Source organism: Tursiops truncatus, chromosome 13, assembly GCF_011762595.2.
Source record: "Tursiops truncatus isolate mTurTru1 chromosome 13, mTurTru1.mat.Y, whole genome shotgun sequence".
In the NCBI taxonomy this organism is placed as follows: domain Eukaryota; kingdom Metazoa; phylum Chordata; class Mammalia; order Artiodactyla; family Delphinidae; genus Tursiops; species Tursiops truncatus.
The window spans coordinates 12,743,497-12,771,208 of NC_047046.1; the positions used below are offsets into that span (position 1 = coordinate 12,743,497).

The 27,712-nt window shown below is 36.9% G+C and overlaps 1 protein-coding gene across 7 annotated transcripts in view; it reads left to right on the forward strand.

The window, feature by feature from the left end:
• MED13L (mediator complex subunit 13L) overlaps positions 1-27,712 on the forward strand; it is a 296,141-nt gene that overhangs the window by 212,215 nt on the left and 56,214 nt on the right. For 6 of the 7 annotated variants that reach the window (XM_033836938.2, XM_033836939.2, XM_073790130.1 and 3 more), the window contains 3 exons: positions 21,622-21,767; positions 24,644-24,838; positions 25,209-25,397. In XM_033836938.2, the coding sequence (XP_033692829.1) occupies positions 21,622-21,767; positions 24,644-24,838; positions 25,209-25,397 (530 nt within the window). Of the gene's footprint in view, positions 1-21,621; positions 21,768-24,643; positions 24,839-25,208; positions 25,398-27,712 lie in introns of those variants that run through there. The other variant, XM_073790133.1, reaches the window with a different exon arrangement.

Below are 27,712 nucleotides of genomic sequence, written 5' to 3' on the forward strand. Positions count from 1 at the left end.
TGCCGCGGAGCAGCTGGGCCCGTGAGCCATGGCCGCTGAGCCTGCGCGTCCGGAGCCTGTGCTCCGTGGCGGGAGAGGCCACGGCAGTGAGAGGCCCGCGTACCGCAAAAAAAAAAGAAAAAAAAGAAAATTTAATTCACTGTATGCAGGTGGAAATGAAAAAGAAATACTATGCTGATTTTCCCTGCTATTAAAAATTTCCTTATGAAGAGAAAGACAGATACCATGTGAGGTATCACTTATATGTGGAATCTAAAATATAACACAAATGAACATATCTGTGAAACAAACAGACTCACAGACATTGAGAACAGACTTGTGGTTGCCATGGGACGAGGGGAGGGGAGGGTGGGGAGGGAAGGTTTGGGAGCTTGAGATTAGCATATGCAAACTAGTATATATAGGATGGATAAATAACAAGGTCCTACTGTACAGCACAGGGAGCTATATTCAATATCTGTGATAAACCATAATGGAAAAGAATATGAAAAAGAATATATATATTTATAACTGAGTCACTTTGCTGTAGAGCAGAAATTAACACATTGTAGATCAATTACACTTCAATGAAGTTGTAAAAAAAAAATAAGTAGTATAGATTCCTAAAAAACAAATTTCCTTATGAATTGAACAGGTATATTTAATTATATTTTCACGTGTTACTACATATATATTAATTATTAAAATATTCTAATACATATAAAGTACTGTTGAAGTTATGTTTGAATGTTGAATTAATTCCATTTAACAAAGAAGATAACGGAATGTAAGATAAATGCGTTACATATACAGAATTTCTTTGAAATGGCCACTCCAGCTATTATTTTGGGAGGTGGAATTATTTACCTCCATTTGGCTCTGGATTTTATATCACAGTATTAACTATTTCTTTTGTGATTTTTTTTTTTTTTAAATGAGTCAGTGGAGGGGCATTCCAGTGCCTTTCAAATAGATACTCAATGTGTTTGTGTTCGGTTTTTTAAAAAACAATGACTATTTAAAATTAACTGATCCAACTTTTTAAAATAACAGAAGAATTCTTTCCCTTGTGTGAATAACTATAAGCCAGCCTATCATATTTTGATTTAGACATGGTATATTAAAGAATATGTAGAGAATAATGATTGAATTTTAATATTAGCTTTACAACTAAGATGTTTTTATAAACCTGTTTTTCCTTTTTTAAGCATTAGTCTCTTCCAGAGTAACTTTTATATGTTGACTTAGAAATACCACCATTTATTCACCTAATTTTTATTTATTACCTACTACATCTTGTTATTGATGATTTTGAAAGGCTGCTTAAAAACTTTGTGAATTAATAATTTTTGTTGCATTAATATGCTTCCTTTCCCTTTTTACTTGTAATTCGTCTGAAGATGACTGCTAATATAATAGTAACTCTAAATTGGATTGTCTTTGGTAATCATAATGCTTACTGGGTTATTTATTTGACAGTCTGGTGTCTTGATATTGATCAAATTATGTTCAATGTAAGATTTATAGAAGAACACCAGATATGCTGTGCCTCATACTTTGTGTCACACTATAGTTTTCAATACTGACTGTCCATAGATATGTTAGTCGCAAGTACAAACAGCCTAGTAAAAGAAGAGAGAACCTACCACGTCGGGGGCTCTTAAGAAGTACCCGAGGGACTTCCCTGGTGGCGCAGTGGTTAAGAATCCGCCTGTCAGTGCCGGGGACATGGGTTCGAGCCCTGGTCCGGGAAGATCCCACGTGCCGTGGAGCAACTAAGCCCGTGTGCCACAACTACTGAGCCCATGTGCCACAACTACTGAAGCCTGCGCACCTAGAGCCTGTGCTCCACAACAAGAGAAGCTGCCGCAATGAGAAGCTCGCGCCCCGCAACGAAGAGCAGCCCCCGCTCGCTGCAACTATAGAAAGGCTGCACGCAGCAACAAAGACCCAATGCAGCCAAAAAAAATAAATACTAAATAATAATTAGTATAAAAATTTTTTTAAAGAAAAGAAGAGGTACCTGAGATCCCTATCTAGAGGCTTTGCAGCCTCTGCTGCCAGGATGATGGGAGAGGATTGTGCAGAGCAGCTCAGATTGGGGCTGACCCTGAGAGAGGAGCACTCTGGGGACGTGGTAAGGTTTTCATCTGCTGTCTCAGCCAGGGGACGTCAGTGCCATCCGGGCCCAGATTTAAGATAGCTAGATTAGAGATCGAGAAGAGAAAGGAAAGATACACCAGTGTTCAAAAAGACTGTCTAGCATTTTATGATCTTCTTTTGAACACTATCCTAAACTGAATCCAGAAAGCATGTAGCGTTTTACCCCTTGGGATTCACCATCTGAGAGGTACAGTCCCTGAAATACAGTAAGAGTGCATTTTACCCAAACACATACAGGAGGCTTTTTTCCCCCTTGCATTTAACTCCTGGGATTTGTTTTTTTAGTGATCTGTATGGTCTCTTACCATCTTGTCTATCTGTGGCACTTTTAATTCTCGCTTAGCAAGGGGAAACTAGACTGAGGAGTGTGAATGAATCGCAACCACCATGAACTCAACACAAGGCAGACACATCCTGCTGATGGTAGCTTGTTAGCTGGTGTGACTTCATATTCTAGGGACAAGATGATTTTTGATGATAAGCTTTGGTTCACTTGTTTAATCTCGGTTAGAAGTGTTCTATTCTGAGAAGAAAAAAAGACAAAAGGCTTTTGTTCTTTCTAAATGTTTCTTTGATATGACTATTCTAGGGATTAGAGAGAAATGACACTATTTTTCCACCTGATGATTATTTGTAGGTCATAATTGTCAAACAGATTCTCAGAGGCTGTCACAGTTCACACACCAGAGAAATATTTCTTCAATGTGACAGTGTAGCCAGGCTTTTGAATTTCTTTCTTTAGATGCTGTGTGCTCTTATGAGTTCAGATTACCGCCTAGATCATGGCCTCTTTTTAAATTATTCTTCCTACTAGTATTATAGACCTGATCTTAAACTGTTGCCATTTGATTTCTCTGTGTTGGTGTGAAGTGAACACAGAGCTAACATTCACTGTGTGCTTCCCTCCCTTTGGAACTGTTTGAACTGGCAGAGCTCCTGAGTCAGCAGTGCATTTGGGTTATGCCAGGATACAGACACCACTTTTTTCAGTGCTGGATTTACAGCCAAAGTTAATCAGTTAAAAATTTTTGAAAATACTCACTTATGGACTGTTTGAAAAGTGCTTACATTTGCTTTGAAATTTCTGAAACTAAACCCCGCATTTATAATCCATGGTGTGGCCACTAGAATACAAAATTGACTTATTCTTGTGGTGAATAAGATCCAGGAACAAAAAGGAGCACCTCCTTCTCATGCTGTTGGTGAGAGTAAGAAGTAGCATTCTAAATCACATGAACTCTTAATGCTTTCTTGACACATTTATTTAGGGAAAATATTCTTAAACATGAACAACTGCTTTACATGCAGTGGTAAGGATCTTCAGACAACACATAACTATTGCATTGAATTAATGCTATTAATTAGGCTTCAGAGTTATTCAAGGAAAAGGACACAGCTTTGTGGCAAGGTGCCAAACACAGGCCAGTTTGAATAAAATACATGCTTTTCTGTTACTTTTCCCGTTTCCCATTGTTTGAGCATCATCAAGTCATTCTGCTTTGGGTTGGGATGGGGGAGAGGAATCTGACAGCAGTGGGGGGGAGGGGTTGTATAGAGTGGCTTTATTCCTGGATATATATTTTATACATAATCAAATACATAGATACAAAAAAATAAAAATAAATAGATACATGCATTTGGCATACTGCAAAAAGGCAGATGAAGGGTACATTCTTAGCTCCAGGTTTAACTTCCCTGTTTTACTTAAGAAAATGACAACACATACTGATTATGATAACATGTTTTAGAGCATGTTTTACTTTCTGTAAGAGATTTCTCTGATAATGCATTTCTTTTTCTATTACTAAACATGATTAATGTGCCACATAAGTGTTAACTGTGCTTTTTCCCCAAAGACATCAAATGGGAGGCAGCATGTAGAAGCTAAATTATTCGGAGAGGAGTCAGTGATTGATTTAAATATAAAAGGATTAATTGGTCCCTGAACTAGACTATTAAACTGTACTGTGATCTTGACTGAAAGTGAAAGAATTACAAGTGCATTGCGTAGAATAAATTAATACGTTTTCGTGGCTTTAATCCTTGTTTCTCTATTGCTTATTATGGTTTTATGTACTGCACTCTGTTGTATGCTTAGCTGATGCAGAGGGGATTCAGTGTATAATGATTAAATGGGATAGAGGGATGGAACCATCAATTGAGTCTTTTTTTAAAAAATTTATTTAATTTATTTATTTTTGGCTGCCTTGGGTCCTCGCTGCTGTGCATGGGCTTTCTCTAGTTGCAGTGAGCGGGGGCTGCTCATTGTGGAGCATGGGCTCTGGGCACGTGGGTCCAGTAGTTGTGGCTGGCGGGCTCTAGAGTGCAGACTCAGTAGTTGTGGCTTGCAGGCTCTAGAGTGCAGGCTCAGTAGTTGTGGCACACGGGCTTAGTTGCTCCGCGGTATGTGGGATCTTCCTGGACCAGGGCTTGAACCCGTGTCCCCTGCATTGGCAGGCGGATTCTTAACCACTGCACCACCAGGGAAGCCCCATCCATTGGTTTTAAGATGGTAGTTCTTCCAGGGTAGCTGAAAATATCTCCAGAGAAAGAATATTTCTAAGAGCTCTTACCAATGATGACCCCGAGCACAGAAGTTAAATGTTACTGAATAAGAAATTTAAAAGTTTATGTTCTGTGAGTACATTGTTCAAGATGAACATGGGCTAACACTGGGTAAATACAGCCCTTTATCCATGAGAGAATTGAATTGAGACTTAAGCTTTTGACGGTAAACAGTGTAACGGCACCATACCCAGTGAATGTTTTCTTCTTTTTATAACTTTTTCTATTCAACGATACTGATTTTTCTCATTCTAACTCACAGGCTGATACTTCAGTCTGACAGGATGCTGCTCTTGAAGGCTATCAGATCAGTCTCATGTCTCCTTTCCAGGGAGAGTAAATTTGTGTTTATTCACCTCTGTTATATTGCTGCTTTTACAAATAGGTATTCATGTAAGCTCTGCTTTCAAAAAATAATCCTGGTAACAAAAGGAGAGCAGAAAAGTTTGGTTTGGTAGACTTGATTTAAGAATTTATAGGGATAAATTAGGAGTTTGGGGTTAACGTATACATACTACTATATATGAAATAGATAAACAACAAGGACCTAATGTACAGCACAGGGGACTATACTATATTCAATATCTTATAATAACCTATAATGGAGAAGAATCTGAAAAAGAAATATATATAACTGAACCACTTTGCTGTACACCTGAAACTAACACAACATTGTAAATCAACTGTACTTCAATTAAAAAATTAATGAAAGGATTCCCCTGGTGGCACAGTGGTTAAGAATCCGCCTGCCAATGCAGGGGACACAGGTTCGATCTCTGGTCCAGGAAGATCCCACATGCTGCGCCCCAGCTAAGCCCATGTGCCACAACTACTGAGTCTGTGCTCTAGAGCCCATGAGCCACAACTACTGAGCCCACGTGCCGCAACTACTGAAGTCCATGGGCCTAGAGCCCATGCTGTGTGCAACAAAAGAAGCCATCGCAATGAGAAGCCCACGCACCGCACTGAAGAGTAGCCTCCGCTCGCTGCCACTAGAGAAAGCCCACGTGCAGCAACGAAGACCCAACACAGCCAAAAATAAATTTAAAAACATGTTTTTTTAAATTAAAAACAAATTCATGTATTTGTGGCTTTACTAGCAATATACATTTCAAGTTTCAAGAATAGTGTCTTCAGAAAAAAAAAAAAGAATAGTGTCTTCAAGATACTTCTCTTTACCCTGTCTCGGTACATCTTCCCTTTATAATTTGATGTGCTTTCCATTTTAGTATTCTATTTGCTTCTGAATAATCAGTCCATATGGAATATTTTAAAATAGGCACAACTGGGGCTCCCCTGGTGGCGCAGTGGTTGAGAGTCCGCCTGCTGATGCAGGGGACGCGGGTTCGTGCCCCGGTCTGGGAGGATCCCACGTGCCGCGGAGCGGCTGGGCCCGTGAGTCATGGCCGCTGGGCCTGTGTGTCCGGAGCCAACGGGAGAGACCACAGCAGTGAGAAGCCCGCATACCACCAAAAAAAAAAAAAAAAAATAGGCACAACTTATCTGAGAATCGAAATGTGGAATCATTAGAATCTCAGGATCAAAGGAACCATTAAAGGTCATCCTGTCCCTTTCCCTTTTCAATACTCTTGAGTTTCCTTCGTCACACCTTCAGGTACAGCAAATATATTACCCTTCTTGTAAGCCCATTTTTTATTTAAACAACCCAGTTAGAAAGTCTTTATACTGAATTGAAATCTATTTTTCTGTAATGTCTACATCAGTGGTGCTTGGCCAGTGTGCCTGTGTTCTCTAGTATACCATGAAGTTTTGACCAGTGTGTTGCCACATTTTAATCAGTGTGTAGAATTGATATTTGCCACAGTTGAGGGCAGCACATACTGTTGCAACAATGATTGTAAAATACCATACTGAGCAAAATAGTTTTCATGACATGGTATACTTGAGTGTGGCTTGTGTATGATTATGTCTCTTCCCCAAGTTGTCTTGTCTCTTGGTTAAATATCTCCACTTCCTTCAATTGTTGTCATGTTGGGTGGCTTTAAGTTCTTTTGGTCATTTTCTTTTGAGTGTGTTCCAGTTTGCATAATATCCTTTTAAATGTGGCATCCAGAATTAAACCAAACACTCTAAGCATTCTCTGACTAGCATAGAGCTGGAGCAGAGTAGATCATTAGCTCCCTTTACAAATTTATTATCTTCTCAGTTCTGGAAATCAGAAGTCTGAAATGAGCCTCACCAGGCTAAAATCAAGATGTTGGCAGGGTTGCATTCCTTCTTGGACACTCTAGGGGCAAATCTATTTCTTTGCATTTTCCAGCTTCTAAAGGCTGCCCACATTCCTTGGCTTGTGGCTCCCTTCTGTTGTCAAAGCCAGCAGTGGCTAGTTGGGTCTTTCTGACATTCTGCAGCTCTGACATTGACTCTTCTGCCTCCTTCTTGCACAATTAAATAAATTTATTTAAATAAATTATTTAAAATTATTTTTTAATAAATTAAATAAATAAAATTATTAAACAATAAATTAAATTAAATTAATGACTCTTGTAATTACATTGGGCTCACTTCATAATCCAAGATAATCTCCCTATTTTAAGGTTATTTGATTAGCACCTTAATTCCCCATTGCTGTGTAGCATAACATATTCACAGGTTCAGGAGATCAGGACACAGGCATATTTGGGAAACCATTTTTCTGTTTATCACAGTGAGTAAGATAAATACTCATGCTTTTACAACTCGTTTAACCTAATGAGGTCCGGAATGTTTACATTTTGCTATATTTCTTTCACATTTCATGTGTATAACTTTTTATTGAAGTATAATATATAGTACAATGTATAAAGCTCAATGAGTTTTTCCAAATTGAGCACATTTATATAATCTGCACTCATATCAAGAAATAGAATATTACCAGCACCCCGAAAACCTCCCTCATTCTCCTTACGTCACTGCCTCTCCCCTCCCAAGCATGAGCACTATTCTAACAGTTTAGTTGAGTTTAATTTGTTTTTATATTTCATATAAATAGAATCCTATGTATGTATTTTTTTTATTTCTGTCTTCTCTTGTTCAACATTGGTTGTGCTAGTTATTCAGGTGGTTGTGTGTAGTTGTAGTTCACTTATTCTGTTTGCTGTATAGTTTTCCATTGTGTGAATATACCCCAGTTTATTTATCTCTTCTACTATTGATGGGAGTTTGGGTAGTTTCCAGTCCTGATATATGTTTAAAGTTAGTAAATGACTTTGTCAGAGTCATTCAATGAGAAAGTGGTAGATCTGTTGGAGTCTGGTGTTTTGAGTGGATGACCCAGCCTGATTCATAGAAAAGCAATGACTAACACATTTCTCCATCACCTTTATTAGCATTATGAAAGGGGAAAATTATTTTAATTGGAAATCTCTGAATTTAATGTAAAATAAATTGTATGATTGATTCATTTATTGTTAAGATTGTGATGTTAATCAGAGTTGTAGGTGTGATTACTAATTAGAAAAACTGGTATTCAGATGATAATTTGAATCAAATAGTATTTTATAACTTCATTATTTGTTTTCAGTTAATTTTATTACTAAACTTAGCGAATTCTTTTTAAAAAGATGATTTTGAAAGGAGAAAACCTGAATGGGTTCGTTTGATTCAGTTAAATTCGTTAAATATCAGATGGAAGTCAGCACGTGGGGGTGGAGGGTGGGGGAGTTTCTGTCACAGAAAAGAATAAAAATTAAGAAAAATACACCGTAACTTTCTTTTCTCTCTTTACCTATTGTTTGGAGAAAGATCATTAAAAGATAGGCTTCACATACTGGCTTACTGAAAACATGGTTGCGTTCCCCCCCCCCCTCCCCGCCACCTCTTTAAAGAACCAACAGAGGTTGAGTTGTATCATTTTTCTATATCTGGAGTCTTTCAGACTCAGACCTGTGTGCTCTGACTTATCCCCTTGATTTAACTACCATCTCTAAGTTAACATCTTCCAAGTATGATATGTCACCCTTACCTCTTTCCTTACTAATGTGTCCGACTCCCTTCATAGTGTGTCTGCCTGCATGTCCTGTCAGCTCTCTTTTTGAAATACATTTCGAATCCATGTCCCTTAGTCTTCACTGCTACCACCCTACTCTAAGCCATGTTTTTCTCTCACTTGGGCTTCCAAGCTAGCCTTCTAGCTGGTCTTCCTGCTTCTACTCTTAACTCCTTCATAATGAATTATCCGAGAGAGTAACTAAAGGTGATCCTTTCAGAATATAAATGAGACCATGGTAATTCCTTTGCTTTAAAATCCTGCAGGGTTTATCAGTGTATTTAGAATAAAATTCAAGCCCCATCTCATTGTTGAAAGGTTTACATGATGCAAACCCTGCTCACCTCTTTGATCTTATTTTGTACCTGTCTCCTTCCTATTTATGAGCTTTCAAACACAGTGACCATTCTGTTCCCCAAACATATTAAGCTTCTTCCTGTACTTCTGGCTTTCGTATGTGCCCTCTACCTAAACTCCTCTCTCTGAGGTCTCACCAGGGCTGACTTCTCGTTTGCCCTTCCTCAGAGAAGACGCCTTCTGTACCCACCACTGCCTCCCATCTTATGTGTCATCTCTTCTCCCCTGCTTCCCTCCACTGCCACTCTTAAACACAGCATCTGTTTTGTTTTCTTCAGAGCTTTCTTTTCCCCCTGAAACTATCTTTTAAAAAACTTCTAAACTGTCTGAAAGGTGGCTAAGCTACTGATTCTTGATGATGAAAGGAGATTCTCTGTCAGAATTTTTTTTTCCTCGAAACCTTTTGCAAATTGGTGCTCTCAAAAAAAAAAAAATATCAAACATCCATAATTTAAAGCATTCATACTGTTGGTAATGACCAGATGCTGATTGTATGTCATTATCATTAAATAAGTGTTGATATAACAACTGTATATATTAGAATAGTTTGAAGAGTGAGTTTTTATTGGGTGTCTCTGGGGTATACACCAAGTCTTTAGGTGCTGCATCCATCACCTGAAGAATCTTGTGTATTCTGTTGATCTCTTAAAGGAGATGCTAATGCCATCCTTATTTATAGCAACTAATGACTCCGTTAGTTCCAGTATCTACTTTTTCTTTTATATCCTCTCAGCTGAATTTTACCTCATTAGGAGAAATTGCTTTTAACTGTTAAGAATCAAAGTTAATTCTGTTCAGAATTTGTTTAACATATTGCTAAACCTGTAGTTATCTTTGACTTCATAGTTTTAAGTACACTATAAGAAAAGTATAGAAGCATCTTATGTTTATTTTTGTTCATTTTAGCCAACAGATTTATTTTTCTTATAATAGGGATAGGGGAGTTGGGATTGCAAACAATGCTGATGATTAAAGGCTGCACTGTGTTTTGAATAAAGAAGAGAAAAAACTAGCTTCTGGTGTAGGCCTGTGGCATGGGAAGAGTATGGAAGATAAATACTTGCTGATAACAGCATTCTACCAAATAAGTGTCAGCTCCAATTTTATTTTCCTTTTGCTGGGAAAACTGTGACCTCCTTTGAGTACTGGTGAGTGAGACATTTTGCAGCAAAGCTGAATATAAAAGGCCCTGCTCTCTGGTAGGCTAATGCCAAATGTTGGAAAGCCTTTAAAGAACTTGCCAAGCTACATTGAGTGTCAGCTGCTAGATCTGAAATAGAGCAATATAAAAAGTTAGATGTTCTTCCTGCTTTATTGTAGACAGTGCCTTAAAAATATAGCTAGAACCATCACTGTAAATAGAGACATAAAATAATTTTGTTGTACTGTTTCTTTATGTATTAGCTCTCATTAAATACATACTATAACATAACTCTGTAACACTATCAGTTCCTTAAATATTGGTTTGGCCAAAAAGTTCGTTCGGGCTTTTTGGTAACATGTTATGGAGTAGAATTAGGGTATGAGACAGAAAGAAAATCTCAACATGGATCCTTCCCTCTTTAACCTGCCTCATCTTGTTCTAGAAGTGTTAAGGTAGTTTACGTATAATATAATGAGGCAGGAAAAAATAATAAGGGTTGATACTCATATGTGATGGAAACTATAGTAATGGAGTATGGAAAAATAACAGTCTATGAAAGCAAAAAGGCTATATACCTAGCACTCATTTGTTAACAGATTTTCTTTCTATTTTTGTCTCTGTTTTTTTGTTTGACCACATAGGTAAAGTCCTACTTGCTGTTGCTCACCTGATGAATGGCAGCATAGTGGAATTCCCATCTGCTTTATGCTTTTTGGCAAGTTATTTCTCCCACTGTGAGCTGCTTGTGGGAATCTAGACAGATGTCAGAGGTCTGTCCCTATGTTTCTTTCAAGCTGGCAAGGACTCCACCATGTCTGTCACTCAGGCTCCTCCTCCAGCAGCAGAATCTGTCATGGTGGTTGGACGTTTGTGTAAAATACCAAGTAAACAGTCACTGATTTTAAGATGTACTATACAAATGTATTTTGTAGTTTGGGAAGATATAGCATTTCAGTTTAGCAGTAAGGAGTGACAGAGAAAGGCTAGTTTATGCTCTCAGGCATATATATAAAATCTTAGCTATTTTAGTGTCAGTTGATCCTTTTTTGTTCTTAGCAATATATAATGCCTAATTAGTACTTCATGAGAAAATGGTAGAAAAATGTATGTGGTTCCCTATACCCTTCCACTACTCTACCCCCCACCCCTACCCCCCAACGTTGTTACTGTCTTTTAAAGTAACCAAAAAATAGATTAAAGTTTTGTTTCATACTTTAAAAAAAAAAAAAGAATCCAAGCACGTCTTAAAGTGAGCAGTAAAAGTACTTTAATGGTTATGAGTTACCTAATATAAATGTCACTTTAATCTGTATTCTCTGCCAGGCAGTCTCCCATTGAATTTTCAAAGGGTTATCCAGAGACTGAGACTAGATAACCTGGCCTAGTTTAGTAAACCTCAAGAGAGATTTTAATAAGATGACTTTCGTAAGTCTCCTCAAATATTGTGTATATCAGCTTCTGATTTCCAAGCACACATCACTGACTAGAGCAGCTCCTATGTCTATTTTGGCATCTTGAAAATTAATAGTTTGTACCATCAGGATGGGAACCCTCACACTCTTCCTGCCTTTTGATCAAAGATATACTGAGTCAGAGCCTCCACACTGTCATTTGCTTCTAGTACGTAAGATACCCAGGGAGAAACATTAAGTCCTTTAGGCCACTAGAGCATTGTTTTTGCATTAATGCAAGAGGCGTTGCTGCTCTGTTACCACTACAGTGCCAGGAACAGTACCCTTGTGATGGGGAAGAATTAATGCACCACCACAGTGCCGAATTTACTGCTGAGGAGGACCGACTTAGCTTTGAGGTTGGAAGGGTAGAAAGGAACAGTCATAGAGCTTGCTGATTTAATTTCTCTTATATATATTATATTGCATGTGTGTGTGTATTTATAAATATATACATATGTGTTGTATCACATATGTGTATACCTATATACATGAAGAAAAATTGTTCACTGAGGCAATTTTGTATTGAAACAGTGTAACTGGTAACTTTCTTAGAAGGGTGACTATTCATAGAGTTGTAATGATAATTTAACAGTTATAATGCAAGTACTCTCTCATTTAAAAAAAAACTATGTGCCATTAACTTTCCTGGACATTTTCATTGCCTTTGTAATCAGGTTTAACTTCTAATTTAAAGGGAAGATATCTGAAATAGTGAGAGCATCTCAGGATTTTATAAAATAATTTAATCAACTCTTATTTGAATATTATATAATGTCACCATCTTTTAAAAAGGAGATGAAAGTTAAGGCCTGTCCAGTAAGAGAAAGGTCAGTATGCCAGTGAGCAAAGGATCTCAACGTAGTCTTTGTGAAGGCTGACAAAGTAAATGGTATATTTTTAAGGAAAGGAAATGATAAAGTAACATTAGCAAAATATTCCCAAATGAGGATGTATAGAGGGAGGCAAATTACTTCTTGCAAGAGATTGGGTTAATGACAGCTTGGAAAATTTTAAGATAATAATTTCATAACACAGAAAGCATTTAGATGAAATTATCTAAATGCATTCTGCATTGTGAATCTGTTACCAAAACACTTTTACACTGTGAGAAGAACAGGAGTTTATTAATATTCATTAATGCATTTTGAAAGCACATGTGATACTTGCATTCTGAAAACTCAGTGTAAGAAGTAAAAAAAAAAAAATGGTTCTTAGATTTAGAATATTGTAAGAGAATAAAATGATTTGGAAGACAGTACCTCCTTTTTTGCTTTTTTGCAAATCCTTTCCCAACTACACAGATGCAACCCACACCAGCCCCCCTTGTGTTTCCTAAGTAAACAGTTTTTAAAGTTCCCTTTTTTCTCTCACTGAAATTACATTTACCTCCTTCTCTTAATAATAATTAATCTACTCACTTTAAAAATATTCATTGTGTACATCAACTGTTCTTGTTCTCTTCATGATGGAACTCGCTAAAGAAAAGTCATTTAGTCTTTGGTTATGACTAAAACTGCATTCATCCATTCAGTGACTATTAAGTGTTACATGTCTAGGTGCTGAGGATACAGAGGGCAGTGGGACAGACATGGTTCCTCCTTTCAGGGGGCTTACATTATGGTGGGGGAGACCATCAAAATAAATACTTGTAAATTATGACAGAGGCTTATGAAGGAAACAAATTGGGTGATGGAACCACTGGATGTATGAATTAATATAGCAAGAGATGACACTGGAAGATAGATTGAAACCAGCTTTCTTGAAATATAGTTTAATTTTACTTACTGGACCCCTGAGAAGATAGAATTTGAGTCAATTATAACACTAAGATGGAATATATGATATTTTATAAATAATAAGAAAGTTTGTTTTGTTTTGATTTTTTTGCTAAACCTCTCCTCATTCCCATGGGTTCATTTCATTCCTTCTATAAACTGTTAATTCTTTAAGATTGCATAGGGTACAAACCAATATAAGATATTGTAATTATATGATGAGGGCCCCTTTTTTGAGATTTAATATTAAAGCACACAGTTTTAACTGAGGGTAACCAGAATGTCTTAATCTTCGTATTTCTACCCCTTTGAAAGTCTCTGGGGTCTTGCTACCTTTTAAAGTTTTTAGGTACTTTGCTTAAGAAACTATAAAATACCCAAGGGCTGATTCTGGTCTTGTTTATTTCCACATGTCTAAGTCCAGCAGAGTGTTTGGTACAAGATTGGTAGGTGTGCTTGGTAAATACTTGTTAATTAAATGAGTTCTTTTGAAAGTATGGGTGCCAAACAAGGGTAAATACTCTTGGTAGCACAGAATGAAGAGGTCTGTGTGAAAAGAGCTTATATGAGACGGCTCTATGGAGAAAGTAGAAGTGATATTGGACTTTGAAAGATGGGATTTAAGGAGAAGGAAGGAGTAGGAAATTGTGTGGAGTTATAGGAATGTAGGTGGGATATGCACAGAGTATTAACCGTTCCAAACTGGCTGTCATTGAGAGTTTATACATGGAAGTAAGGTTTTAAATACTACATTTAAAAAAAAAAGTGGGTTGTACCAGAGTCTAGAAGGCCTTGCCTGATATGAAGGGGGTGTAGTTTTTTCCCTCTGGGCAGTGGGGACTATGACATGGGATTGATTTAGTAGTATAGATTTTGATAATAAATGTTTTAGGAGGACTGATTTGGCCATACTACTTAGAGTAGATAATAGACAGAGTAAAGGAACAGAATTCCTCAATGGCATTTACAGAAGAGAATACCCTGTTGATCTGTATGGTTAGTCCTTATTTATTCTGTGCTAGTCTCCTTTCTAGTTCAGAGAATATAAACTATCTTGGGTCCCAAAGAGAGTCATACCATAGTATACTCCATAGCTGTCAGTGATATCCCCCAAGCAGGTTCCCTCTAGAAGAACGGATAGAGGGATCGTCAGAAATTCTCAAGACTAGGGGTAGGTTTCCCCTAATAAATTCTTGGCTGGAGTATCACAGCTTTTTTTCCCCCTCATATTCTTCACTGTCTCATGACTCAGAATTCCATGGTTATTTCACAGTCTCCAAATAAAATGCCGGAAAATTTTAGAAGAAAGTTACAAAGTATCACAAACTCAAGTAAGTGATTAATGCAGCATCTACCCAGTCCAAGCACCATGCTAAGTATGGGTGTCCAAAAATGATAGATAAAACATGATTTTTGTCCTCACAAAACTTAGTCAGATGGACTAGACATAAAACTTAAGAACACTGAGGTGCTTTGACTGAGATATATACAGAGTAGTTTGGGAGCATTTTGCCTGTTCTGGGGCTTTAAAGATGATTTCTTGAAAGAGACGAGTAGGAATTAGATGAAAGAGAGGGGAAGTTTATTCTAGACAAAAGAACATCATGAACAACAACAAAAAAAGGCATTTGCAGTAAGTGTCCAGTCTTGGTGCCCAGTGGTCAGTGCCTCAGGTTACTTCCTCTTTGGTTTTCAGGATTGTTTGATGGTGACCCTCCCTCCTTGCATAGGCATCTTCCCTCCTTCCCTTCCTCGAATCAGTTGGCTTAGTGGTTTGTTTTCTTTTAGTGTGCTCAAAGAACAAGTTTTGATTTTGTTTTTTTTAATAAAGGATACATTTCTTTTTTTAAATTAATTTATTTTATCTCTGGCTGTGTTGGGTCTTCGTTGCTGCGCGTGGCCTTTCTCTAGTTGCAGCGAGCGAGGGCTGCTCTCCGTTGCAGTGCGTGGGCTTCTCATTGCGGTGGCTTCTCTTGTTGCGGAGCACAGGCTCTAGGCACGCAGGCTTCAGTAGTTGTGGCACACGGGCCCACTAGTTGTGGCTCGCGGGCTCTAGAGCGCAGGCTCAGTAGTTGTGGCTCGTGGGCTCTAGAGCACAGGCTCAGCAGTTGTGGTGCATGGGCTTAGTTGCTCCACAGCATGTGAGATCTTCCTGGACCAGGGCTCAAACCCATGTCCCCTGCACTGGCAGGCGGATTCTTAACCACTGCACCACCAGGGAAGTCCAAGTTTTGATTTTGTTAATCATTTCTATTGCCTCTCTTCTCCCCCTGCACCCTAAGTTTTTGTGTTTTTGTCATTATTTTCATCCCTCTATTTCCATTGAGTTGACTTTTTTGTTGTCTCCCTGTCCAACTTCTTTTTTTTTTTTTTTTTTTTTAACATCTTTATTGGAGTCAACTTCTTGATTTGAAAGCTTATCCCACTTATTTTAAGACTTCCTTTTAGGCATATAAGGATATAAATTATTCTCAAAGCACTGTATCTCTCAGATTTTGACATGTATCACTTTTGTTGTCATTCAGTTTTAAACATTTTTTGATTTCCATTGTGATTTCCTCTGTAACCCATGATTTATTTAGGGAGTGCATATTCAAGTTTCCAAACAAAGGGATTTTACTTTAACCTTTATTTTTTAAACTGTTGATTTCTAACTAAATTGCACTGGGATTAAAGAGTGTATAGTCTGTGTGATATCAATTCTTTGAAATTTAGGACTTGTCTTGTATCCTAGTTCCCAGTCCTTTCTTGTACATCTTCCATGTGTCCTTGGAAAGAGATTAGATTATTTCTTGAAAGCCAACATATATATTTAAGTTTGTATATTTTTATCTTTTTTTTGGTATTCTGAATAATTTGCTTATTAAATACTGAGAAAAGTGTGTTAAAATATTTATCAAAGATTTATAAGTTTCTCCTTGTAATTCTACCATTTTTTTCTTTATATATTTCTAAGTTACGTTGCATACCATATGGCTGTGTACTTACACACTCAGGATTGTTTAAATTTCTTATTGGATTCTCTGTTTGTTATTCTGTAATGATGAACCTAAGTTTTTAAAATATTTTGTTTATTGCTGTTTCTGTACCAGCTTTATTTTTATTTAGATTTACCTGGAATATCATTTTCTACTCTCTTTTTTTGGTGTGGTTTGATTTTGTATGTCTTGTGTAAGCATTATCTAGATGGATTTATTATTTTTCAGCCCTTCTGATGATCTTTATCTTTTTGATAGAGAGGGAACAAATTATATCCGTATTTCCAAATTCATCTTACAGTTGTCTTCATTTTCACAATGATGCAGCCGTTAAAATGTTTTAAAATTTTTTAAAATTTCCTTTTTTAATCAACTATAATAAATTTTTTTAAAGAATAAATGCTTTAAAAATTTCCTTTTTAAAATTTCCTTTCCTTTTAAAAAGGAAATATCTCTAATTCAATATCTTTGCACATATAATTTTCTTAAGATTCATACCTGTTTAAATGCTCCCCCTTCTTTCAGAAAAGTTTTTCTCTGACCTATTCCTTTTTAAAATAGCACTCCCATTATTTTATATCTTAGTATATTTATTTCTTTTTTAAAATTTCTTTTATAACACAAAAGTTATTTATAGACAGGTTATTTAGTGATATTAGTATTAATACTACTATTATACTGATCATTTTATTTACATGTTGATTATTTGATCTTAGTCAATAGAGGGAGAAAGATAAAGGAGCCCTAAAGGAGTAACATGCTCAAGTGAAGAGCAAGTAAAGAGGTAGAAATAAAGACTACTCAGGAGTGGCAGAGAATGATAATGGGAGTACTTTTACAGAGAAAAGGAAATCTGTAATCCTCTAGGATTCTGGGGAAGAGTGAGGTAAGTGTAACTACATACATGTTTAAGGCGAAAAGGAGGTTAAATGAAGAATTGCCTACAGCAGACCTTATTTACTGAGTAAACAGGGGAGAATAAACGGAGCTGAGAACGTTGGAATATTTGTTAAGTGGAGCACCCTAAAAGAACAGAGGTTAGGCTCCAACTTTAGTTAGGGTGAAATTACAATGTGTATTCATTTGAATAGTACCTTCTGGTCTATGGCAGTAGGGGGTTAATAGAAATGATGCAGGGAGTGACTTAAGTTACAAAGTATGTGGTCATGCTGATGATGGAATGTATTATACAGGGCGAAGGTAGCATTGACCTAAGGTAGAAACATCGAAGGTAGAAACATCATGAATGCACTGTGAACACCATGTTAAGAGGGGGACCTGAATTCTTATTCCAACTGTGCTCTAAACTATTGTGTAACTTTGAGCACAGATTTGCCTTCCCCCGAATTAGAAAGGGGTTGAGCCTGATCATCTCTAAAGCCCTTTTCAATTTTCAGATGATGAGAGTATATGAAATAGATGGAGTTGAGTGATTAAAGGTTCAGGTAAGAGTGGGTAATGGGTGAGAAGAAGCAAGAACATGTATGAAGCTTGTAATAAGTTTTACCTCCTAACTTTGTAATAAATGTTACAAAGTTCATTGTAATCAATGAACTTGTTTTCAGTGTTCATTCACAATTCTGATCTCATTTACCTATTTAAAAATATAAGTTGGTAGAGATAGAAATTAGTATTCTCATTTATAGACAATCTAGCTAGAGGAAAGATCACTAAATTTCAAGTCTAATTCCAGCTGTGTTTCTAAGAATGGCATTTGCAAGCCACAGGTTTTATCCTTATTTTCTCATCTGTAGATTAGGGGGGTTGACTTCTGTATCATACTACCTGAATTTTACTTTTAGGCAGGTTTCTAGGTCAGGGTAATGTGGTAGTTGTTATGTGTCTGCATTTTATAAAGACATTTGACATATTAATCTTTTAGATTGTCCTTTGTAGACAAGAAATAGTAAATGTGTGGCAGCACTTGGGAGAATTTGCAACTTGGGAATTACCTCATAAAATGACACAGGATTCTTTCCTCAGTATAGTCTTATTCACTGTTTTTAGCAATGACATGAATAAAGATATCGATGGCTTGCTGATTAAATATCCTATATGCTGGATAACAGAATCAAAGTCAAAGATGATCTCAGCAGACTTCAACTAAGAGCCGAATGGCGAGATGAAACCCTGTGGATTCCTCTGGTTGGGCCAGCAAGCACGCTGCATAAGATGAGAGGCAGGGGCTTCCTTCAGATCTTGCCTCCATTACTTCTGTGTGACACATGGCCCCACATGCAAAAAGCATAAAAGAAAATTGTGAATTCTTTCTTTATCCTGGGGTCATGCCACTTCATTCCCCAAAGGCAACCAAAATTAGTAGGTTTTCAAGTGTATACTTCAGGAGAATTCTACTCTCTAGTGTCAGAGTTGTCCTCCTTGCCCTCTTGTTTCATGTAATATTAGAGAAAAATAAATTTTATAGCTGGAAAAAGATTTATGTACCATAGAGTTCAGTGATTCTCAAAGTGTGGTCCTTGGGCTAGGAGTAGCAGCAGCAGCATCACTGAGAACTTGGTAGAAATGTAGCTTCTTGGGGCCCATCCTGGACCTTCTGAATTATTATTCTGGGGGGCCCAGCAATTTGTGCCAGCAGCTGATTTTACATATGAGGAAACGATGATCAGAACAGTGAAGTAACATACCAAACATTATATAGTTACTGGTGGCTTCTGTTATATTTCACCCATAACTTGCTCTTTTTCTCGTGTAGTTTTGTCTCTTTTAAAAAAACATGTTTTGTTTTTAAAGTTATCAATATAAAAAATAGGCCATTGATTCACTTCCTACCTTTTTCATTTGTGCTTCTCTGTGTCTTTTGGGACATAGCAAATTCAGATGAATGCTATTTTGAAGTTTTTATCACGATTCTTTAGACTTAGCTGACTTTTAAAAACCAAACCTTAAAAATCGGCTCCCTGCTATTTTTTACATGCAAGACTTTTTGGTTGTCTCAAGGGTGACCTCTGACTTCTTTTCCAGACTCCTTTCCCATCATGTCATGTCTCTCCTCCTTTTAGAATTTCGAAGCTATATCCTGTTCTCACTGCATCTACTCCTTGCCTCATATTTCCTCTCTTTCTTTTCTCTCTGCACTGAAATCAGCCTTTCATTTGATTTCATCTTCTTAAAGCATTTGGATCTTCCAAATTGAAAAAATTAGTATCCTTTAGCCTTCCCGTGGCATTTTGGGTTTTCTATTTCTGTATTTGTGCTTGGCTTTATTTTGTTAATATGCATTTATATCAATCTTTTGTTAGTTTATATGCTCCTTGAGGACAAGGATCGTGTTTTATTTGTTGTCACTTCAGGCTTCTTGCACCATTCTCCTCACTTACTGGTTGACAGACAAATGTTGGTTGCATTTGTGTTCAGTGGAATGAGAACATACTCTGGGCTGTACTCAGTATCTGTAACTCTAACCAGTTGTCTTATAAATATTCTGATGACTGCATGGGATAGTAGGCACAGTAGGGATAAGTCAGCTCCAACTCCTCCACTGAATTTTACAAATGGAAAATTACAAATCCACAATCAGTTAATCTATATTTTGGTGTTCTTATGTGCCTGGCGTAATGTTGTGCATGGAGGATATGTTTTCAGTGTCATTTCCATAAATAAAGGACAGCACATTTTTACTATTGATACTGCTTTATACTTATGTACATTTAAATTACATGCATTGTTCCTCTTTGTGAACTTGAAACTTAGGTGTATGGTGTTAAGGAGATGTTTAAATTTTTCAAAATTCTTAACAAAATTTTAGTTGGTATCTTAAGATTAAGATACTCTGTTGTGGGGCTTTTCTGGTGGCGCAGTGGTTGAGAATCTGCCTGCCAATGAAGGGGACACGGGTTCGAGCCCTGGTCTGGGAAGATCCCACACGCCGCGGAGCAGCTGGGCCCGTGAGCCACAACTACTGAGCCTGCGCACCTGGAGCCTGTGCTCCGCAACAAGAGAGGCCACGACAGTGAGAGGCCCGCGCACTGCAATGAAGAGTGGCCCCTGCTCACTGCAACTAGAGAAAGCCCTTGCACAGAAACGAAGACCCAACACAGCCAAAAATAAATAAATAAATTTAAAAAGAAAAGATACTCTGTTGTGCTAAATAAATACCCAAATATCAAGACTAGGTGTTTCCTATTGACGAAGCTTCCATTCTAGTAAAATACAAAATTTTCTCAGATCATCTCAACATACTTGTCAAGGAAGAATATATATGCTTCACTGTGGGATAGAGTGGAAATTTTATCATTTTTATTTCAATTTTTCTGTAAAGCGTTATAATTTTATACTTAAATTTTAACTTTTTGAGTAGTACTCAAAGTACACTTTATAATATTTTAGAGAACTTTTGAAAAGAAGGAAATGTTGGAGATGAGTTTTTAAATTGTGGTTGCCTGGAATACAGTGATTTTGGTTCATCAGGCAAATGTTCTTATAAGCTGTCTTGAGAAATGGAGATGTTATGGGTGGCTTAGGACCAAAGTTAACAACTTTGAAAGAATGTGCCACTATATTAATTTTGAAATTATTTTTCTCCAAGAGACATCATTTTTATCAATTTTTAGCTAACTGTGTGGAAAATGGAGAAGTGGAATGCTTTAATAAAATTTTGTGATCAGAGGTAAATTGTAAAAATTAAATATAATAGATTACCAGCCCATTTAGAGGCTCATATTACCTTAGCAGTTGTATATGGGGAATTTACATACAGCAGGGTTGTTGATTGCTGTTTTTAGATCAATAATTTTAACCTTACTGTAACATTGTAAGCTTGTAAATTTGATCTTATTGTTATGTCATACCAAACATATGCAGAACTCTTTTGTCATTGTTCTAGAGCCATTTAAAAGGCAGTTCAGATAGTAATACATGAGAAGGTAGAAAAATGTTATGATTCTTCTTCTGTCCTTAGGAGTTTATAGTTGGCATAGGAGACTTTATGCAAAGGAAACAGAAAGCATTCTGCACAATAGCTTTCAATTTCAGAGTGGAACATAACTAATTTTTCTATTTATCTGGCATTTTAAATTTAGTTTGTCAAGTTATTGTTATTTGTCCACAGTCAACTAAAAGTTTGTGCTTATTAATATCATCAGGGGCAGGCTTTGCTGGATGGTAATAAAGTAAAGCTGTGTCACATCTGTAGTTCCTGTCTCTAGCACCTGTTTCCTACGAAAATGTAGAGCTGAGTTTCTCATTTTTTCTATTTTAGTGAGCATTTGTCCTGTGCTTTCACATTCTTTCTTCATGGGGAAAGTAATGTATGCACAAGTGTGGAGATTGCCCAACACCAGCCAATTTATTTGATCAATGAGGAGCATATACACATGGCTCAGTCTTCACCTGCACCATTTCAAGGTAAGTAAAAGATGATGTCCCTGCTCTCCACCCTTCCCCACCAAGTGGATAGCCACCTTTCCCAGTAAGGTTTTACAGAATGAGATACTATCTTGAATAGTTAAGCTAAGCAATAAGGATCGATTTCTGAAGAAGAAAGAGAAGACCACAAGTAAGTGATAACAGCTTGCTAGTTTTTTACTGAAAGCTTCTCACATACAACATGGTCTTATGTGTATTGAGGAATAAAATGTGGAGAATTTCCTTTATATCAAAAGAGGCTTAATAAGTATTTGAAAAATGTAATCCAATGAGTAATTGACAAATATTATAAATTAAAGGTTTTCATTGTCCCGTGGTTTTAGGAATGTAATGACTTACAGAAAATTACTGTTAAACTTTGTACTATTTGAAATTTCAACCAAAATCAAATTTCTAGAGTTGTATAGTATGTAGTTTCTTCATTGATATTAATATCTTATTTTCTTTTAATTACAGACTACATTGTTTGTAGGTATTTGGTTGTAATTTAACTTACATTCATATTCTCATTAGTTCTCAACTAATCACCTAGATATCACCAAAATAATGCTATGTCCCTTTTTCTCTAGCTGTGCATTCTAAAGCTTTGGTTTTGTGTTTGGAATTCATAATTTTCGATGAATAACTCTTTTTAAATGTTATAATATTAAATCGAACCATATAGAAATATCTTTTTTAGTTCAATCTAATTTATCAGTTCTAGCGATGTCTGGTTGAAACAGTATTAGTATATCACAAAATGTAATTAAAAAATGTTTTTTAATAAAATTAACTAAAGTATTTTTATTGATACAATAGTCTGTCAAATGAGTATTTAGCCTCCATATTATTTATGATGGCTTTTTGGTTTCCTACAAATGATTCTGATTTAATTTGATGAAAGCATCTTTTTCTTACCTTAAGGATTATTAAGGTTTTTTTTAAGGTAAAAAAGAACATTGAACCTCATGTAATTGTGTCCTGATTATTGCCTACATTTTCCTCCATCTTGCAACACATTTTAAGCTATTTACTTTATTATTCTGTAATTTTGGATGTTTTGTGTATGAACTACTATGTAATTCGAAATGACCCAATTCTCAAACTGTACACTTAAGAGTTGTACAGTATGTGCATATTTAAAAACTGTGTTATTTAAATACTGTGTCAGGATTATTTAAATACCGTGTTTCCTTGGTCTAGAGTCATTTAAAAGGCAGTTCAGATAGTAATACATGAGATTATTTAAATATTGTGTTTCCTTGACTCTGAAAGTGTTGAGGATCATCTGACTTTAGATTTTATTTATTTATTTATTTTTTGGCGTTGGGTCTTCGTTGCTGTGCGCGGGCTTTTTCTAGTTGTGGCGAGCGGGGGCTACTCTTTGTTGCGGTGCGTGGCCTTCTCATTGCAGTGGCTTCTCTTTGTTGCGGAACACAGGCTCTAGGCACACGGGCTGCAGTAGTTGTGGCTCACGGGCTTAGTTGCTCCGCGGCATATGAGATCTTCCTGGACCAGGGCTCGAACCCGTGTCCCCTGCATTGGCAGGAGGATTCTTAACCACTGTGCCACCAGGGAAGTCCCTGACTTTAGATTTTGTCAAGCAAAATAAAAGGATTTACTTATGATAATAGCAGAGGGCATTACTAGTCATGAGGAAAGATAGTATTGGCAATACCAGGTCCCTATAGACTACTTATTTTAAATCTTACTGGTTTCTTACTAATACCTTGAATCATGGAAGACTTTGTGGGGCATTATCCTGCCTAGTTCCCATGATTGGTGAGGAGAAGTTACATTCTTAGGGCAGGTGTTGGCATATAGATAATTATAGTGAACATAACCATATTGATGTGGAGATTTCCTAGAAGTGTGAAAACAGGAAAATTGCCCTTGATTATGTGTGTTGGTTAGATCAGTATTTTTATCCCATTTGCATCAGTACGGAACAGCAGAAAGGCAACACGAAATATATGATGTCTACAGCCATCTCTGTCTTGATTTATGTGATACATCATCCAGCTGTTAAAAAAATAAAGCCATCCCCCAAAATGGACTTCCCAGTTAATGCCTATGCTGAGATTTTTTTATAAATCAGGATTAAGGAGAAGTAACCTTTATCCCCAGAAAAGTGTTATTCAGAAGGTCAAAATACTCACCATGAGACTAAGAACTGGCTGAGTTATACAGTATTACATTAGCTACATTTTTGTGTCTAGCTCAGTGAAAATGACATCAAGGTCAAACAGTGAAAGAATAAGAGAGAGAGGGACTTTGAATCCTTTATTTTGCGTAAAGTAAATTTTATTTAGAGTTGTTTAATCAGCAGACCTCCAAAACAGTCATAATTGAAATTATACATAACATTATGTTTCAGACTTGGTACATTAAGGCTTTCCTGCTATTAGATGTTTTATGTATATATTATTTTAAAATTACCTCAAATATTTAGGAAGTCTCAGGAAACCATAGGAAGAATGTTCAAGTCCTAGACTGGTTTTGGGGTATATGTATTGAATGGTCTTCTTCTGTCATGGAAGATTCAGTATTCACATTGTATAAGCTATTACCAAACAGACGTTTATATGCTTTAATGTATAGATAGTTTATATATTGTGTGTTGATATAGCTGTCAGACAGTGTTATACCTCCCCCAACTGATTTCAAAAATTGATTTGCGTTGAGAGACATATAAATAAGAAGTACTAAAATGAGAAAGTTTTTAAAATTACACTTTAAAAGGAGTTAGGAAATAAAGAGCAATATACATTAAGTGATACTGTGCTTCACTCTAAAAATTACCGTACATGTAGCATCACACTTAAGCAAGAATTATTACTGTGATCTGTAACGTATGTTTCTCCTCTCTGCTTTAGTACTGGTAAGTCCTTATGGCTTAAATGGCACGCTAACAGGCCAAGCATACAAGATGTCAGACCCAGCCACCCGTAAGTTGATTGAGGAATGGCAGTATTTCTACCCAATGGTGCTGAAAAAGAAAGAAGAATTGAAAGAAGAGGAGGAGTTGGGGTATGATGATGATTTCCCCGTGGCAGTAGAAGTAATTGTTGGTAAGAGAAAATATTTTGCCTGAAGAACTTAATTCTATCTTCTTCATCTTCCTTAATTTAAAGAGATAATCATTCAGATTCATCAAAAATAATCTCCATAATTTTCCCATCTTTTTGAATTCTCTTGACACAGTGGTATTTGCTGAGTAGTTAGTTATCTTGCCTGAAGCACCAATGGTCCCCGTATTCCAAATGCTATTATGATAATGTTGGAACACATGTTTAAATAGCTATTAACTTATGAAAGGACGAAACCTATCACTTTGGGCAGTACCTAGTGAGCTTTGACTCTGACCACTGGAATAATGAATTTGGCGGTCGAGTGTGAACTTTTTCTCAGGCCTTGTGCTCTCTCTCTCTTGCCTCACAGGTGGTGTTCGGATGGTTTATCCTTCAGCTTTTGTTTTGATCTCTCAGAATGACCTCCCAGTTCCTCAGAGTGTTGCTGGTACCGGAGGCCATATTACAGTTGGGCAGCAGGGACTTGGTAGTGTGAAGGACCCAAGTAACTGTGGGATGCCGCTCACCCCGCCCACCTCTCCAGAACAGGCTGTCATAGGTGAGTGCGGTCCGGGTGTGGAAGAGATCCCAGAAAATCGTGTAGTTCCCTTGCCGTGGAACAGGTGAGAAAACACATTGAGAAATTCCTGGTGGAAGAGATGGAGATAGAGTAATATGGGGATTTTACAAAATGGAGAAAGAAAATTGTAAACAAACAGAATTTATGAGCTCAGAATTTTAATTGTGCCTGTATTAGTCTTTACTCAAATTACACAGTTTAATTGTTTCTCGTAAGTTCTCCATGTGCATCTGCTCTTTTATACTGATGTGGGTGCATTTAGGAGACAAGATGTGAGTTTCTTTTCTTTCTTTTTTTTTTTTTTTTTTTTTAAAAAAAAAGGAAAATACTAAATCAGAGAATAGTTGATGCCTTTGCCCAATTGGCTGTTGCCAGCCAGGGACAAGTCTTGGATGAATTCTCTTTCCTTATTATATTATAAAGTTAGTCTAACATCCAGGATTTCTGAATAAATGCCTTGTCCTTTCAATAATGTATTTATCTACAGTAATGACAAATATTAATTACATTTGAAAAATTTGTCAATTTCAACATTCTTCCTTCTTGGAAAAATACAGAAATTGTTTAATTTGGGAGAATGTTGCCTTCTTTGTTGAGTAGTATATATCCTATATTAACTTTTTTGTTGTTGTAGTTGACTTCATTTTAATTGAAAATCTAGTCAATGAGAAAAGGATACTCATCATACTTGAGCTGAAATGAGATTAATTATAGGTATTTAATGTGGGCCGTGTTGGCAGGAGTAAGTAAAGCCTTGGCTGCTAAACTTTGAAAACAGACTATCAGGCATGATACATGCTCATCATGTGGTGAGTTTCGTGAGGGTCAGATAAGACAGTTTTTCAGAGTTTCTAGCATAGTGCTTGGCATGTAGTGGCATTCAGTAAATGTTCATGGTTAAATAATATATTGGGGAAAAGTATAGACTTTGTGATTGAATCTAATTTTAAAACCTAGCTGTAGTACCTACTATGTGAGTGACCTTATTTAATTCTCATACTTGCTCTGAACACCAGTTTCCTTCTCTGTTAAATACTATAAAGTTTCCAGGGTTATTATACATATTAGATCATGTACTTGACAGTGCTTGGTAAACAATAAAGCAATATACAAACAGTAGTGTAAGAAATTTAAAGCAGTGCTCAAAACTCCAGTTTCAGCACACAGTATTAAGTTATCTGGAAGGAATTACTCAGATACTGTGTGGGAGACAGAAATGGACAACACGTAGCCTTTGGGTTTTCTGGGGGGGTGGGGAGGGGGAGGGTTTGGCCGTGCCACATGGCTTGCGGAATCTTAGTTCCTCTAACAGGGATCGAACCCCTGCCCCTTGGAGTGGAAGCGTGGAGTCCTGGCCACTGGACCACCAGGGACGTCCCTAGCCTTTGTTTTTAAGAGCCTTGTAGTTACTAAGATGGTGAAAAAATGTACTATGTCCAGCTCTAATATGGTAGAGCAGAGAATTTGGATGATCTCCTATGAAAGGATTTGCTATCAATCAGTTTTTATTAAAACTACTTTAAACTGGGGCTTCCCTGGTGGCTCAGTGGTTGAGAGTCCGCCTGCTGATGCAGGGGACACGGGTTCGTGCCCCGGTCCGGGAAGACCCCACATGCCGCGGAGCGGCTGGGCCCGTGAGCCATGGCCGCTGAGCCTGTGCATCCAGAGCCTGTGCTCCTCAACGGGAGAGGCCACAACAGTAAGAGGCCCGCGTACCGCAAAAAAAAAAAAAAAAAACTACTTTAAACTGAAAAAGCATAAAAATACTTGTACAGTTTTTTATAATAATATCATAGAGGAGATATATTTTAAAGAGTCTAGAATTACCAGTATTTTGAAAAAAAAGCTACTGAAAAAAAATTACCAGTATTTAAAATATATTTTAAAGAGTCTAGAATTACCAGTATTTTGAAAAATGTTAATCATATTTCATATCAAAGCTTGGATTTGGATTTTTAACAGTTATACTACATAAGTTGGCATCAGTTTTTGTTTATGTTTGTTTTTGTTTTGCCTGGTACTTAGTGAAATTTGTGTTCACCTTAAAACTGAAGGCCTGCTGTATGCATGATGCCTTGACCTTTGATCAGTTCAGAACTCTAAATCCATAATTCAAAAAAAAGAAGTTTGGGGACTTCCTTGGTGGTCCAGTGGTTAGGACTCTATGCTTCCACTTCAGGGGGCACGGGTTCGATCCCTGGTCTGGGAACTAAGATCCCACATGCCGTGTGGGGCAAAAAAAAAAGAGAGAGAGAGTAAACCTAAAAAAAAAAGTTGTTTTGTTATGGTGGGTT